Below are 18270 nucleotides of genomic sequence, written 5' to 3' on the forward strand. Positions count from 1 at the left end.
TTCATACAAGCCTGTAGTTTACGCACTGAATATTGAATCACCAACAAATTATTTTTCACCAGTCAATATGCATAATCCTAAGACACGTAAGTTATCACTTTATTAATATGTTGATCTTCTGTTGATATTATTGTTCTATATTGATTCTTGAATAATAAAAACACTAAACTAATCACATGACTTTTTCTTTTCTACTCATTAGCAAAAATACGAATATTTAACGGAAGAAAAGAAATATGAAGCTCAAATTATATTTGGGTTTATCACATGTGGTTAAGTTAGACTAATTGTGAATATTTGCACTCTTTATAAGTAACTTTAGATAGGAGAAAAAAAAAAGTTAATGAATATAGGTTACTTGTGTTGGAAAGGATGACTTCAAACAGCATCTCATCTAATGTCAGCTATTATGGGAACTGGGAACTACAAGAATTAGCCATGACTTTTATTATGTTAACTTTGAATTAACACCAAACTACGTAATGTCTCCTTAGGTTAAGAAAGAAAGATTGCAATTCCTATTTCAACATAACAACAGACATCATAACAAATAAATTATTTACAATTCTGTTACCAAGCTTAAAAGATAAACAATTAAGCTTCTCACCTTTAATGATTCGATACTTAATAACGTTATCTATTTCTCGATCACCGTCTATAGCTTTGACAGTCAGGACGTGGGACCCCTAAGAAAGTAAAGAAAGAAAAAGTTGAACGTGTTTACATATATAAAGTTTGACAATGTTAAATATGTTTGTTTGATTATAAGACTTGGATGGACGCTTTGCCTGTTAGTAGTTGTTTCCGTATAACATAAACGAATACAAGTTATTAGTCAACCATTATCCACAGCTCTTGTTGTTGTTTGTTATTAAGCACAAAGCTACACAATGGGGTATCTGTGCTCTGCCCACCACGGGTATCAAAACATGGTTTCTAGCGGTATAAGTCCACAGACATTCTGCTGTGCCACTGGGGAGCTCCGCAGCTCTACCGTTTATGAAAGTAAAATGTACATTTTTTCTAGTGTCAACGAATACAAATAGTTTGTCAAATATTACAAGCATCTCTTCCGGTCATGAAAGAGTTATACGTACAGTGTGATCAACTTTACACATTTCTGAAAAATTAGAGTGCATTATTATTCCTGCAAATATACTTTGTTTGTGACTTTCTTTTTGGCTTTTACTTTATTCCTTCTTTAAATAAAGTTCTGTTTTTTCATATCTTCCAATGGATCAGAGATTAGTTTTTGGATTTACAACTCTAAATTTCGGTGTTCGATTCCCCATGGTGATTAGAGTGAAGATAGCCTATTGTGTAGCTTTACGCTAAAACAAACAAACAAACCATTTTTCATAATATAATAAAAATTTGAAAGAAAAGGTAAGGAGTTTTTATTAAAGATAAAAATAACGTTATATACAGGGAAAGGTGTTTCTTTTTACAGAAGTCTGATAAATACGTTTTTGTAAACTATTGTCAAAAATACTGAGGTGCTAGACGTTGAGAAACATGCGCCCCTAGATGGCGTTCTTTACTTTTGAAGACATTTCAACTACGAAGATCCTAAGTTTAGTGTTACTCATAGACTGTACTCTGTTACTAACATTTGCTATTAGCTCAATGTATAATTTTTGTAGTGCATATTGGTGTATAGAAGATATATTAAAACTAGAAATAAACAACCTTATAACATCAAAATGCTGTTTTTATTTAATTAGACATTCAACGTTTCACTTTACAACTTCTTCAGAAAGGGTCACTAAAACAGTATTTCCTAAAGTGGGAGCTGTGGCACTCCTGGGGGCCGCTTTTTATGAAGGTCCGCCAAAATGGGCCGAAAAGAAAGATGCTGAATTAATTTTAATTCTAAATAAACAATAAGCCTATAAAAATTATGTTGAATTAATTAAATGATACAGCATATCGAAAGGAGATGTTACTGTTTTTACTACGGTGCTGTTTTTCAATCACCATGCTAAAATTATAGGTTGGGGGTCTCAAACTTTTTATTCACATCAAGGGAGCCTCAGACTAAAATAATTTGGGAACTATTGCACTAAAATCCAAACCGGTTTATGTTTTAGTGAACAATCCTGAAGAAGCTGTAAAGTGAAATTTTGAGTGTCTAATTAAATACAAACAACATTTTGGTGTTATAAGGCCGTTTATTTCTAATATTAATTTGCTATTAACTACTCCTCTTACAAACCTCTTCCACAAGCATCTCCAAAACAAGTGACATTTTGAGTACTCTTCCGCTCAGGAAATTGTAATCAAGAACATCACCGAGCAGTTCAATTGGAATTAGTTTAAATCTAGGGGCTGACCAAGACCGTTTTTGGACATTATTGAAGTAGGAAAGATATTTATTTCAACAAAGTAGTGTCCATCATCCAGACTTGGATATATTTTTTTCACTTTCAGTCGGTTATTTCTTTCGTACAAAAAATGGTAGTATTTGAAATTCTAAAGAAATATGTCTATATTTCCCGAGTTAAATTATGACTAAAATATTTTATAAAAAGTAATGAAATTAGTAATTTTAACTAACTTATATTTATTGTGCAATGTGCACCGAAATAGAGATGAAAGAGTGATGTGTTCTTTTAAGTTTTATAATTTTGCAATGTTTCAGAATATTTCCTAGAATCAGAAACTTTCTTGTTTTCTAAGTTTGATGTTTTTTTTAAAACTTATGAGGAACCTCATATTAGGAAAACGTATTGTATAGTTATCGCATAACTTATATTGTGAAGTTAGAATAACTTGGTAATTTTGTTTACCAAAGGTAAGTCCTCTGGAATACGCGTTACAGGTGGAACAAGACTAAACACTGGAGGCTGATCTTCCACGTCTTCCACTTTAACTAAGATGGCAGCTGTGGCGGTGTTCTTTCTGTTAGAATTTGCACGGTCCTAAATTTAAAGAAAAATTAAAAACTCTATTACATATTTACAGAACTAGTAAGTATTATTAACGATAACCAACTAATATTTCACTGCATATCTGTTTGGTAGTTCAACCAACCATCTGTTCATTTCGCAATCCATATATATTCATCCATTCACCCATCTATTGATCTATTCGTCCGTTTCTAATTCACTGTAACCTTCTGCAGTAATATTTATATATGACAAAATTTTTATGTGTTATAATTAAAAATTAAAAACTTTGCACAATGATACTTGTAGTTCAAAACTATAATTGAAATATGCACACTGCTATTTACAAACACACAAACATGTTACAACAAAATGTTTAAGACATTGAAGGACTAAAATCAGAAATACTCACGGTCGCTAGAACACGAAGTTGATATAAAGATTTCTTTTCGAAGTCTAACGGTCCTATGAGGTTTATGACGCCTTTACCGTTCTGGGTTTGGACTGAGAATGTCTTAATGACATCTTCTTCCTCGTTCTGAAAAGTGAGCTTTATGTTTGAAACTTTTTTATCAATTAATAAAACATGAAAACAAATGTCATAAGTTTTCGAGTAAACGAGAACGTGTAAAAATATTAATCGATTTTAAAAGAACAGAGTGATGATATTCAACAGTGATATATTTCTGACATCAGAGAAACGACTTACAGAAAAGAAATCCTGTGGTTTGAAAAATTACAAAATTTACAATATTTTCTAAACAGTGAATTAAATTATGTACGAGTATATATTTACTGCCTGTTAACAAGATAATTTCCCGTATTAATTGGATTACGTAAAGGACCTAAAAATGCTCACATATTATTTGACTTTTAATGTAACAAGGTCAGAATCTTAATGTTTGATAACGATTTTGTTGCTTTTAAAAATAATAAATTCTTAATTTTTTTCATTGGTTCATTCTAATCTCAATAAACCTAAGTGAAAAAAATAAATAAAACGAATTGTTTTACTATACAAAAAACTTTTATTGGTGAAACCCTGAAAAAAATGTGACAAAAAAATCAAAAGTGGTATTATAGCTCACGAGGATATTTAACCCAGATTATTTTTTATTCACCCGAAATTCCCTTAGATATTATATTATAAACAAGAACATAACCCACGTTTTTATGTATATAAATGTCCTACTAATAAGCAAGTAGATACTCCTTAGAAAACAAATAAACCATCTTCTTCATGTCATATGCAAATAACCCCAACGTATAATTGCATAAAGATTACATAATATAAACAGCCATGCCAGAACGAAAGTATCTCCAGAGATCACACAGTTGAATGATGAGAAGGTTTTAAAAGTCAGCGAAAAACACCAGGTCATTTTTAATACCACTGTCCACAGAGAATAGAGTGACAATTATATTCCATACATGTCAAAAACAGAAGTTTCTTTCTGCGTGATCTGAGTGCCCAAAACCAACAGAGCAGACTCTTCGTTTTTTGACAGGGAAGTGCAGAGAATGGTCCACGTTAATGGTCTCTTTTGTTAAAGGGCAGGTGAAAGTGTGTCTCAATACCATCACAAGTTATTCTCATATCATCGCCTTCAATACCAGAATAACTAGACGGATGCAGTTACACCATCTTTACGGACATCGTAATATTTTCCGGCGAGTTCGAGATTTCCACAAAACTCGAATAGTTGACTTATATAAACATGGCGACTATCCTCTCAAAATTTTTCTTTGAACCTTCTACAAGCCACAACAAAATATGTCAATTCATGATGTTATAAAAATACGTAGGTTCAAGAAGTCTTGACAGAAATGAATAAAAACCCTATAACCTGAGCGCTTTCGAAAGGTGGACCTTTCTTCAACATTACTGTTATGGTGTGGGGTACAATATGGGTATGTGGACGATAACAACTGGTGGTATGTGAAGGTATAGACAATGCTGCTGAATATATCACAATTCCCGATCAAAGTCTTCTGCCTGTTTACGTCAACGCCCAGCTTATCATACAAACCAGTATCTTCATGCAAGATGGAGCGCCTGCTCATTCAACTTCAGTCATAAAACGATGGCTTCAAGCTCAGGGTATTAACAATGTCCGGTGGTTGGGCCAATCTCCGGATATGACTCTATCGAGCCCGTGTAGTACATTATTGATAGTTCTCTGCAAAAGCGTCTAAAAAAACAACTTTAGGAGGCGCTTTCATCAACGTTCTTTGCCAGGATCTGTAATCTGTAATCTCACAGAACCAAATTTCAGATTCTTTAAATACGACGTGTAACAAAACAATGTTTCTGCCTTAAATGTTGCATACCTTGTACAATGTCTATTTATTTACTTATTGGCATGCTGTGTGTGTGAATATAGATAAATATACATGTGTGTACCTTAACAGTCTGTTTTAACTGGCTAAATAATCTAAGTAATTATTAATACCTTAATAGCCTATCATAACTGATATGGTCTTTTGGGGGGGTGGGGGTGGATGAGAGGGTATATTTAACAGTCTATCCCAAGATTACATTTTTGATATATTTTATTCTAACTGAGATGATCTGTTTGATATATTTCAGCCTATTCTAAGAATATGTTTTTACATATATTTAATATTATATCCTAACTCAGATTATATTTTTAATATATTTAACAGTTTATACTAAGTGAGGTAAATATCTTTTTGTATACAGTTAACATTTTATCGTAACTGAGATTATCTTTTTTTATATGTTTCTAAGTGGCACAGCGGTATGTCGGTAGACTTACAACTCTAGAAACAGGGTTTTGATCCCCGTGGTGGGCAGAGCACAGATAGCCCATTGTGTAGCTTTCTGCTTAACTTCAAACCAACAAACTTTTTTTGATATAATCAATAGTTTATCCTAAATCCGAGAGTTTACGCAAATAAAAACAATTGCTATAATAATGAAACAATTGCAATCCTAATTGTTTTGTTTCCTTCTACAAAGCAAAATCATAATTTTTTACCTGTAGTTTGTAAATTACTTGTCCAAAGGGTCCTGCATCTTGGTCTACTGCTTCAACGGTTTCTAACACACCTGTCACAGCATCCTATAGAATAAATCAAATAAAACATAATCTTCCTTTAAAGTGGGTTTAGTTTTCCTTTAGTGATCTATGCTAAAGTAAACACATGAGATGTGTTTTTATGGAGTCAACGACGTTGTTTCAAAACAATGTTTCTATGGATGTTTGAAATATTTTTTTCTTTTTTTACAGTAAAGCAACGATATTTTTATTATTTTAGTTTTAGTTGTGTATGGATGTTAATATTTTATAAAATACTGAGCATGTACATTCACCAACTACCGTTTATTATTAAGGCTTAAAGATTAACCTTGGTGGGAAATGACAGAAGTGAGGTGATTAAATTGTTTGTTTCACTGCAGTTCTGGGCAAAGAAGACATTGTAGGGCTGGATTTTTCTACGGATTACTCCCACCTTGTTTCTTGAACTGGATGACATTTTTGGCTCTATTGATGACCCTGTTGTCGTTTTTTAGGTATATTACGTTTTTGACTCTAATTGCAGCTCCTATTTGAACTGTCTCCGGTGGGACAGCGGTAAGTCTTCGGATTTAAAATGCTAAAATCAGGGGTTCGATTTCCCTCGGTGGATACAGGAAATAGCCCGATGTGGCTTTGCTATAAGAATAACACACACACATACCTATTTGAACTTTTGAGGAGGATGGCATTTTTGGCTCTATTTGTTGCTTCTATTTCAGTTCTTGAGGTGGATGGCATTTTTGGCTTTATATGCTGCTCCTGTTTTGGATCTTGAAATGAACAGCATTTCGGACTACAAAACTCTTTCCACTTAAAAAACTAAGAGAAGAACAGCCAAAAGAAATTTTAACCCACCAGCTATACTAACTGAAACTAAACATTTTGGATTCGATTAATCCACGATACTGTGAATCAGATTAGTCCAATATATTGAAAAGCTAAAAGGTGATTCAGTACTTAGTCAGAAAATTACTACAAAAGGTTAGAGTTGTTTGTAACGCATGTAATTAAAATACAATTCTTCTACAAAAAAAAAACACTTATGTATACGTTTAGTTTACTGAGCTCATCAAAACATTTGTTCAATATTTGTATATGTATTGTAATTAAATAGTAGCAAACATAGTTATTTTTGGTGAAGACTTGAATGAGTAATGAAGAAAAACTTTAATATAAGTTTAACATAACAGCAAATGTACAACGTTTCGACAAGGTTTTGTCATCATCAGGTACGTTTCAACAAGGTTTTGTACCTGATGATGACAAAACCTTATCGAAACGTTGTACACTTGCTGTTATGTTAAACTTATATTAAAGTTTTTCTTCATTACCCATTCAAGCCGTCTCCAGCCATTATTAGTCTCAAAGTGGGTTCCTCGTCACCGAATTTAAATAGTTATTTTTGAACTTGTATGGCCTGTCAGCTATCACCAGTAGTGATATTCCTAACGTTTCGGTTTTAAAGATCTTGATGGTTTTGAAACATCAACGGCTAATAGATGTTTGTAATTATACTGAAACGTGAAACCATTGTAAAACTATTGGCACATTTGTTAAATACAAACAACATATTTTTGGACTTAAAAAAATAATAAAAACACGGAATTTTATCAGAGTTCCATCCCAAGAAGATCACTATAAGTTTCCCGTTTCTAAGTCACTTAATTCAGTGAATGGCCCAGCATGGCCAAGTGGTTAAAGAGCACTATAAGTTTCCCGTTTCTAAGTCAACTAAGTCACTTAATTCAGTGAATGGCCCAGCATGGCCAAGTGGTTAAAGAGCACTATAAGTTTCCCGTTTCTAAGTCACCTAAGTCACTTAATTCAGTGAATGGCCCGGCATGGCCAAGTGGTTAGGGTGCTCGACTTGCAATCTGAGGGTCGCGAATTCGAATCCCCGTCCCACCAAGCATGCTCGCCCTTTCAGCCGTGGAGGCGTTATATGTGACGGTCAATCCCACTATTCGTATGTAAAAGAGTAGCCCAAGAGTTGGCAGTGGCTGATGATGGCTATCTGCCTTCCCTCTAGTTTTACACTGCAAAATTAGTGAAGGCTAGTGCAGATAGCCCTCGTGTAGCTTTGCACGAAATTAAAACAAACAAACAATTCAGTGAAGTACGAACGTTCCCTGAAGAACCAACCAGTAGAGGAAAAAGTTTACGTGCTTCGACAAGTAGGATAAACAACTAGGATTACATGCCAAAAAACAGAATGTTGTGTTAAAATCTCTGCCTTTTAGGAAAACAACCGTTCATTTGTTTGTAAATTATACTGAAACAATTGTAGGCAAAATATAAGATAATCAAACCTTTAGTTGTAAGCTAAAGTAATAATCATTCGAGTACAAAGTTACACCACTTCGGAATCCACATTCTGTTGTAAAAAATTACCCGAAATAAAGGGAGCTATTGGTTAGATACTTCGGAATATTCAAAAAGCAGTTGTTGCTTTCATCTCGCGCATCTTCATCTACATATGAGAAACTAACCCTTCTAAAAGTTGCCCACTTGTAGTACTTAGTGGAAATCTTATCATTGAAAAAAAGTCTCTGGACTACGTTTTCTGATGTTAAATATTAATATCTTTGTGAGTTTTATGAGATAAGTTCAATTTGGATATTACTATCTTATTAATTATCGTTTTTATTACGCATATCGCTAGTATTTAACAATTTAGCTGATTACGTCTCTTATGCAATACATATTTATTAACCCCGAAATTTATGTATATTCCAGGGAATCTAAAAAAGATAAAAACTGGGTATTTATAAAAGGAAAGTATTGCATTTGCTGAGTCAGACTTAAAAGAATATTTAAAAGTTCTCTAAGCGTGTATAAAGTTGTTCTTCGGAAAAGAAAAAAACTTAGTTAATTCTTAGCAATGTTTCTTCTGCTAAGCCAATAGTTAATACTGTAAAAAAAAGAGCTTACAAACAATAGAAATAATTATTGTTCGTTTAGAAGTTTTGCAGGAAATCACGACATTTTCAAACCTTTTAGTTTCCACTTTAATTCTTTTGTAAAATGTTTAAGGTAATAAGTGAACTACTGTAGTTTAAGTTATTATATATGTAGTTAATGCTAACTATATAAAAATTCAGTATATGATGTAACATTAGGTCATTAGTTAAGTCACAATAGTTTTTGCCAGTTACTTTGCCACATTTACCCTTGTTGTAACTTTTATTTCTAAGTCTTATTATTATTACTTATCGAAGCCTAACTCGTCTACTTTTTGGTTCTTATAGAAGGTTTAACCTTATTTATTACGTCCTGTTGCTACTTCATGTGTTTTCTTAAGTGACAGAGGTTAGTTAAAGGAGGTAACTTGCTCTGATCGGAAATTCATATTAACTCTGGAATATCGACTAAACTTATAACTTTCTATGCACAAAGAGCAAACTTATTCAGTAACTCCGCACGTTTGTTATTCAGTGTAACGATTCCTGTTTTATGTATTTCTGTGTATGATACTGGGAGTAGAGAAAATATCAATTTCGGTGTTCCCAGGTGAGTGGATATATGCTATAGGTAAGTATAATTGTGGCACATTCAAAGAGTTTGTTCTAGTTTACAGATATTTCATAAAATAAAGAATAAAAAAACGATTGTAATTATGTTGGAGTTTTTATTTAATTTTAAATGGTTTTCACGGCAGAGTTTTTGATTTAAAATGAGTTTTCATGGCAGTTTTTCCCATAGTACACTATCCGGGATTTGTGATAAATTGGCACTTTTCAATATGTTTCACACAGTTTTTTAGAAATGAATTCCCTATTTGATTTTCAGTATAAAATAAATCCCATATTTTATTTTTAGTATCAAATCTAATTACTATGATCAGTAACAGTTTGAAAACTTACTTCTCTCACGGATATGGTAGACCTAAATGGTTTGAAAACTGGTTCGTTGTCATTGACGTCTTCCACAATTATCAACATTGTTTGTGTAATCTAGAAATATATATATTACCACGAGTGAGTTGATATAATAATATATCTTATTCCGTGCATTTAATTGTAAATCGGGAAATCCTAACTTATAAAACATATAAACAAAAGCAAAGGTTTTATAACTTTACACAATAGAGTTTTTAAACATACATATTTTTGTAATTCAAGCTGAACAGAAAGAATATACTTCAGCAACTGATAGAGTGAAAAAAAAGAGTTATATTAAGGAATCGATTCAATGCGTGAGACTAAATGTTTTAATTTACAACCTAACACACTTGTATACTTTGAATGCTCACTAACAAAAGACAATTAATTACCAAACGATATCTTTAATTACAGTACTTACGTAATACCCTTCTCTGAGTTTTCCGTCCGTTAGTGTTAACACAAATGAGTAGGAATCTTTCACCTACAAAACAAAACAGGCACTGAATTCTCAAACGTAGTGATTGAAATATAATACAAAGAAAATACTGGAAATGTAAATAAAAACGACCATGTTTCCGTAAACATCTGTATTCTAAAATAATTTTGAATTTGTGTTAATTATCTAAACTACCAGTTAAAGGAACTTTTCAACAGGTGGCCCAAAATATTTTATAAATTGTCGCCCACTGAAATCAGTACTGCTGCTAGACGTACTTGCGTAGGGTCTGCGAAAGTGTTCTGTTTGAAGAATAAATAAAATCAAAATTAAGAGTAACACATATTTTTTTTTCTTGCTTTTGATGTTAATATGTCATGCTATGTTGTAGCCTACAAAGTGCATAATTATTCTCGTGATTCATGCCATGCGCACGTTTTACTGGCATCACGACAATACAAATTGCAACGTTAAGCGTTCCTTATGTGATGTAATTTTAGTGTCTATTGACTGACTGACAGATAACACACTGCTGTATAGTGGTGCGAGTGATTAACACAGGTGACCCGAAATAATTACACAGCTGTGTTGCCCAAAACTGAACATTGCAAATATACTGGTTATTAGCTATAACCAAGTGGCATATTGTACTATGTTTACACTCAACCATCCATCTATTTATCTATCTGTCTGTGTATGTATATAAAGTTTATTTATTTTTTTACTCAGAAAGAGTTGAATGAACAAGTGTTAGTGTGATATCTTATTTCATTTTGTTAGCTAAAGTTGCATAAGATCTGTAAAACTGTGTTGAAAAATTTCATGTTTAATTTATTGTAAGTCAATATAATGAACCTTCTATATTATAGCATTAACATTTACGTTTCCGATATAATGTGTATATGTATTGCATGATGTTTCTGTCTTTAATTCTGGATGCTAGATGGCAGCACTTTATGTTTCTAGAATATTTTAAATATTTATTTGGAAAACAAGTTTTCATTCTTATTGAGTACACCAAGTTGTTTGGTTGTTTAGAAGAACAAGTCCAAAAAAAAAGTATAAATATGAAAGTGTTTATATTTAAAAGTAAATTAGGAAAGTAGTCACATAATCTCAGGCACGTGGAGAATAATAGACAGTAAATACATACGTGTGTAAAATGTCAGTAAAGAATCTTGACTGTATATCTGCGCGCATTATTCCAAGTACGCTTAATAATAGAAATTAAAGAAAGCGAATGTATATGTGAAACAGTCACCATAAGATTCCTCATCGAGGGAGTGAAATGTTTACTGAAAATTCTAGCACATACCTCCCTGTCCAGTTCATGGCGAAGATAGACGTTAGCGTCCGTTTTTCCCACACTCTCAAATCGCAGAAGGTCCTTCCCAACTGGACCCATAACACCGTACGTAAGCTTATCTTCATCCGGGTCTTCACCATTTAACCGATACAGTAGTTTCCCTGCCATGCGAAAACATGTTATTTTTAAATGCGTAACACTTTAAATATGAAGTTTCTAAATACAAATGTTTTTTGTGCTTTGTTGGTAGCTATACAAACGGATTAACCAAATGCAGAGGTTGTTACAAACATGGGACAAACTACTGAGAACTTTAAAGAACGTCTCAGGCTCTTGTGTAAACAACGTACAGCAGGTAATGAAGCAAAAAAATAACTCTCTCTCCTGTTATTTACAAACCACATAATATAAAATATAGTATCAAACTGTTTGTATATATAAAACGTGTATCTGCCTATAGAAAAAAAAAAGAATACTTCATGAGTTTTATGTATGTACGTATGTGCACACACACACATATATATATAGAAAGTGAAATAGACAGATAATACAGAGTTGAGTATGTTATATCAAAACGATTTTTAATAAGCCAATCAGAAAGTCGCGTGACAATCACGATCGATATAAAGTCGCATTGAAACGGTATATATCAGAACTACACTTTGAAATTGTTTGACCTTTCATAAGTAGTGTGATGGCACCGAAAATTGATCGCTTTTTCGAAGGATATGTAATGGCCATTTCCGACGAAAATTTTTATAAAATTAGTTCATAAAGATGTGTTCACATCGGGGGTTTATAATTTTCAAGACAGGAATACCCCTTACGCTTTATAAGATTGGAAAACAAAAGAGTATGGATCAACGTGGGGCAGTAGAAACATCTAGATAGAGACCGGCAATAAGACGTACCCCATTCGTGGTAAGCAACAAACCGCGTCTTGTAACAGGGGAGAATCCACGAACAGAAGGGTCAGTGATAAAAGCTGTCTACGTGACCTAGGAAACAGTATGCAACATGATAAAGAAGGATCTCCGTGTGGAAACGAGGCCGACAAGGTATGAGTTCACCAAGATAAGGCTTCCACTCATATGAAACGAGTATTCATGCTATTCCGTGCGGAGACATACCGGTTAAGCCAGGTAGGGTCTATAAATTTCTCTACGATCAGACAGTTGAAACTAGTACTGGGAAACTGTCGTCTTCGTAAATTAGATGGATTATGTTAAGCATGTTGATAGGAGTGTGTGCTTTATACATAGCAGCCTAACGACGGAGCCTTTTGCAATGGAAATTACGCTACTAGGCAATTGTCAAGAATGCACGGTTGTCAGATAGAACATGAACGGACGTGACAACATGGACTGCAATGCGTCAGTGAAGCTCCAAAATCGTTTTACTATAACGTACTCAGTTCTCATATGAAAAACGTTATATCGCACCAATTCAACGGTAATCGAAATGTTTAATGTTATATATGATTAGAAATCGGTTTCGTGATATAGATATACCTGAAAAACTACACTTAGTAATGTCCCGAAACCGACTGCCAATGCCATAATTTTCTTTTATGAAAAAATTTGAATTGATACAAGAATTTTTCGATTCCACTATGTCGTGCACTTCGTGCAAGTACTAAAGAAAATAGACAATTATTTAAAACTCCAAAGATTGTTTGTTTGCTTGTTTGTTCTTTGAGCAAAAAACACACATTGGGCTTTCTGCTATGTGAACCTCGGGGAATCGAACCCCTGATTTTATCATTGCAAGCTCGTAAAGTTACAGCTGTCCCATCGGGAGACAAAGTCCAAAAAGAAATTATCAATTCGGTCGTTTTGATGGTGACCTATACTCACGAAAGACCGAAATAGATTCTACTGAAAGGATAATACTAAAATACATGAATAAACTTAGACTTATTTGCATACAAATATATGTGCGACTTGGTTAACTGTGATTATTTACTTTTGAGGTCGTTTTTTCTTATCCACTTCTAAACTGATAGCTAATAGTTTTGTTGAACGTAATAGTTCTTTTTCATATATAAAAAAAAAACCTGGATAATTTGCTTTTAATATAACACTAATCTTACTTGTGCAAAATATACTGACCTTGACTTTCGGGGCCTTCCTGAACACGTACAACAATTTCACTTATACCTCCGATAGCAAATCGTGGTGGGTTATTAGATCCTCCTAGTGTAAAATGATGATAATAATGATATAGTTTAAAAATGCACATATAGCGTCAAAAGTGAGTTGTTATTACTTAAAGAATGTGAATAGCTTTATATATATATATATACTGTTACTGTCTAGTTTGCTAATTATCTTTGTTGTCTGTAAAATAAAGCAAATATACTCTTCACCAGTTTATGGTGTAAACAGTGGATAAAACCAAGTTATCTGCCCGTGCACGTGACTTATCAGCAGCTAACAGTCAAAGAGATTCTAATTGCCAAACAATTTCATTTCAAGCGTCACTGTAGACAGAAAGGGTTGTTCTAATCACAGATAATAATAGCTGAGAAAGACAGTTCAGTATTACACTGAGAACGTGGGAACTGTTGCCATGTTTATTCCACTTCGTTGCCATTAGATTCTATAGTTACACAATTATTTGAAGCACCAATCAAGTCTTTTTTTCTTCCTTTTTTGGCTTTTGTGTGACAGGTGTAATGATGTGGTATGATTTTTATTAGATTTTTGTGTAAAAGTTTTCTCGAAATATATTTACTATTATTAGATCAAATAAATTAGGATGATTAAAATTCACCCAGAGTTTAATAATGTCATGTCAAATGAAGATAAGTCAAAAGTTTGTGTCACACCCAATATCAACGGGCTTCTTTATTATGATCACATATGAAACTACTGAAAATTGTTGTTTTAATCGGCACTAAGATACATCCAGTCCTTAGGTTGGGGTGTATGTGACAGATAATACTTATGACTTGGTCTTATGCTTGTGGGACTGACATTCTACGATTATAATGCTGAAGAATTGTTAAACATGATATAAGAAAACGTGAAATAGCACTTAGAACAATAATTCACGAAATTGTTATCTCACGTTGAGATTCCAGTCATGGCGGCATTAATTCTCATACTCTAAGGCGTAATTAATCTGAAGTAGAAAATTGCCCATGACTCCCGGAAATAAACTTAATCAATTAGATCATGCTTACATATATATATATATATATATATGTATATTCTCATACCATACCCAGTATCAACGGGTTTCTTTATGGTAGCTATACAGTTAATTTGTCAAAAATAGAATTATATGCTGTTACTGAAAAAAACAGAGAATGATAATAATCTGACTTAAATAAAAAAAGGAAATCAGTTATGAAACGCAGGGATTCTAATTTTGTTTTTAAAAAATCGAATAAAGATAAATTATAGGTAATTATGACCCAAAAATTCATTATCAAACGATTTATGAACATTTAAGTTATACAAGGGTTTACCAAAAAAAGGGGAGGTTTAAATAAATTAGGATGCATAAATTCCATTCGAGAAAAATTAGTGGATTTTGTTGAATAATTTAAAATGAGATTAACAAAAAATATTTTGAAGAATTCAGAAATTAGTTGTTTTGAGGGAATTACAGAGACCCATAAGTCAAAACAGATTAATAAAATATTATCTAAAACAAGAAATTAATATATTCATCTTAGAAAATCCCCTAATATTTTGAGAAGACCAATTGTATGAAGTAATAAAAATACAGGACCTGTAAGTAATCTTTTGGACGTATTATTAAAACATTTTTATTTTTATCCCATATTCCGAGCTTTATTAGGTATGTTTTTGAATTTATTGAAATATTGCCAAAATTATTAGAAGAAAATCAAAGGTTTGTTTCATTACATTTAATTGCTGTATATTCAAGCATTAAATATCATTATGGACTTACAGCTGTGAAATTTTGTCTGGATCAACACGAGGAATTCGTTCATCTCAGGTCTAATTAAGGTTTATCTTAAAAGGTTTAGAATTACTCTTAAAATATGCTGTTGTTTTTGTTTCTTTTTGCTTTTTTGCCTAAGAGGAACACATTTCTTATCGAATACCTGGTACAGTACTGGGTACAAAATTCACTCCAACTTATGCTAATATCACTACCGGAAATTTTGAAGTGCATTTATTTAATACACTACCTAATTATTTTGAAGATAATTTTGTAGCATGCGTATTAATTTTAAAAAATGAAGATTTCTAAACGATTAATTTGTGATATGGAAGGATACTCAAGATATTAATAAGTTTCTTGGGATTTTGAATTCGATAAATAAGGAGATTGAGTTTAACTTCGAAAATAATTATAATACCTTATTCCTTTTAGATGTGTTCAGAAGTGTTTCACCAGAAAAGGGGATAGTAAAACATATATTTACAAACCCACAGACTCACACCAGTGTGTAGATGTTTTTAGTAATCATCCCAAACATATATAGAAATAAATATTTCAGTACATTTTGCGAATAGACTACAAAATTTAGTTTAAACAGAAGAAACGATGTCATTAGATTATTAGAATAGAACAATTTTTTCGGTATTCTTATCCTGAGAGTGTTATATTACTTTTATAATAAAAAAGTTTCAAAAGAAATGTGAGTAAACATAAATAGAATGACATATATTTTTAGTAACTCAATGTTCAAGTGAAAATTTTGATATTTGGTTTGTTAAAACACAATTAAAACAAATAGTAGATAAAAAAAATCTTAAAAATATTCTCAAATATAATAAAAAAAATTTTACCAAGACGGCAACCGAAAATTTATACAAATTCTTTAATAGACCTGAAAGAAAATAGACTGCCCTAAGGAAGATGTTTTCAGTTGTAAAAGAAATAATTGTGCTTTATCTAATTAAGGTTATATTAAACCTACCAAGAAAAATAATAGAGAAGTTTCGCTTTTCATTAATAATTTATTTAACTGCAATTTATGTCTTTTAGAATGTGTTGATGAAACAGATAATTTAAGTTTAAGGATGAATTTACATACATTTTATGTTAGATTTTCCGGAAAAGGCCCACTATGCTGGCAAACATTTTAATAGATGTACTATGAACAAATTTAAAATTCTAAAAGAATCGTATTTTCATGTGTTCCCTTTTTGAACATATAATTTATCATGTTAGTTTGAATTGTTTGATGATCGGAAACATTACTCAGAATTACAGAGAGAACAGTGAAGTGAGCAAGAGTTGTTTTAAGAGTTGTTTAAGAGTTGTTTTTAATTGTTGAGTATTGTAAAAATAAATAGTTATTATAATAACATTAGAAGAAAATGTAATGTGGTTAAAGTTTTAATGTGATGAAAAATGACAAAATATACAATGATGGATTAAAAAAAACAGAAATTATATTCTATAAGTTTAAACTTATTTATATTTGAATGTATCTTAATGTGTTTAATTTTGTAAGGATTTTATGTGACGTGTATATTTTGAAATACATATATATATATGTATTTAATTCGTGAGTTTGTTTGTTGTTTAGCACAAAACTACACAATGAGTTAACTGTGCTGTGCTCACCACAGATATCGAAACCCGACTTTTTAGCGTTATAAACCACCAGACTTGCCACTGACGGACAATTCTTGTGTCTATTTTTAAAATATGTATTTATTTCATATTACTTATTTGTACTAAATGGTTGAAAAAATATGTGTGTGTGTATTAATATTGCTTTAATATGTATACATAAAAGTTTAGACAATATCTTTTTCAATTTCGTCTGGAAAGTGATTAATAAAACCAATATTATCTGTAAATAACTTTGTACTTTATATGTAAATGGTTTCATACTCTTCCCACCTATAATGAGTCTTCTAGAGATTTTTGGAAATTCTCTTTATCCAAAGATATTTTATCTTATCTTTTTTTCTAAAATTTCTTTAACTTCTTAACTTTTTATGAATTTGGATAGTACGTAAAATATTCCTAGGTTATCGATACTTAACAAAGAATAATTTTCATTTTTAGTAAATATCTATTAAAATAGTTTTATATTTTTTCTTAAACTTTTCTTTTACTTTTTAAAAACTTTGGAATAGCTTTGAAGAACACATACATCTTTATAAGTTCCTTTATACAGATGTCCTTCAAAGTTTTTAAAAAAAGAAAAATATATCGAAATTGAGAAAGATTGATTGTCTATTATATAATGCTCCTTAAAGAGAAATTTTGAATTTGGCTAAAACAAGTTTCTGCACTTTATAAAACGCAAGTCAGGAAATTTAAATAAAATCCAAACACATAGGCATTGTTGATGCTGAGTAAAAATGAAGACCATTATCATATAGTGTGTAAAAATGACAAATAATGAAGATTATTTTTTAGATAAGTAAAAATTATTTTGTAAAGAATTCTAAAGAAAATTGTATTATTTTCTTAAAAAAAAACAAGAATAATAAACTGAATAGTTCAGAGAAAAAAGAAACAGAAAAAAAGCATTTAAAAACCTACCAATAACAACACAGCACGTACTCAGTAAAACGAACCAGGATGTTGTACTCAATATCAAATGCTGCATAATACCATGGCATCGGCTGTATGTTCGAACCCCGTGTCTATAGATAAAAAAAGGAAATATTTTACTTCATAATATAAATTTCTTATGTATTTCAAACAAAGTAACAAAACAAGATTTTTTGAGGAAATGTAATTATTTTTTATGTTATTGTTTGTT

The 18270-nt window shown here is 31.7% G+C and overlaps 1 protein-coding gene across 1 annotated transcript in view; it reads right to left on the minus strand.

The window, feature by feature from the left end:
- Positions 1-18270, minus strand: part of LOC106457594 (cadherin-23-like) — a 100455-nt gene that overhangs the window by 57700 nt on the left and 24485 nt on the right. The window contains exons 2-10 of the mRNA XM_022383592.1: positions 18048-18151; positions 13670-13753; positions 11568-11719; positions 10235-10297; positions 9796-9885; positions 5891-5974; positions 3301-3426; positions 2790-2921; positions 608-686 (exon numbers count right to left, since the gene is read on the minus strand). Coding sequence (XP_022239300.1) covers positions 608-686; positions 2790-2921; positions 3301-3426; positions 5891-5974; positions 9796-9885; positions 10235-10297; positions 11568-11719; positions 13670-13753; positions 18048-18114 — 877 coding nt within the window. The 5' untranslated portion in view covers positions 18115-18151. The remainder of the gene's footprint in view (positions 1-607; positions 687-2789; positions 2922-3300; positions 3427-5890; positions 5975-9795; positions 9886-10234; positions 10298-11567; positions 11720-13669; positions 13754-18047; positions 18152-18270) is intronic.

Source organism: Limulus polyphemus, unplaced genomic scaffold (genome assembly GCF_000517525.1).
Source record: "Limulus polyphemus unplaced genomic scaffold, Limulus_polyphemus-2.1.2 Scaffold350, whole genome shotgun sequence".
NCBI lineage: Eukaryota > Metazoa > Arthropoda > Merostomata > Xiphosura > Limulidae > Limulus > Limulus polyphemus.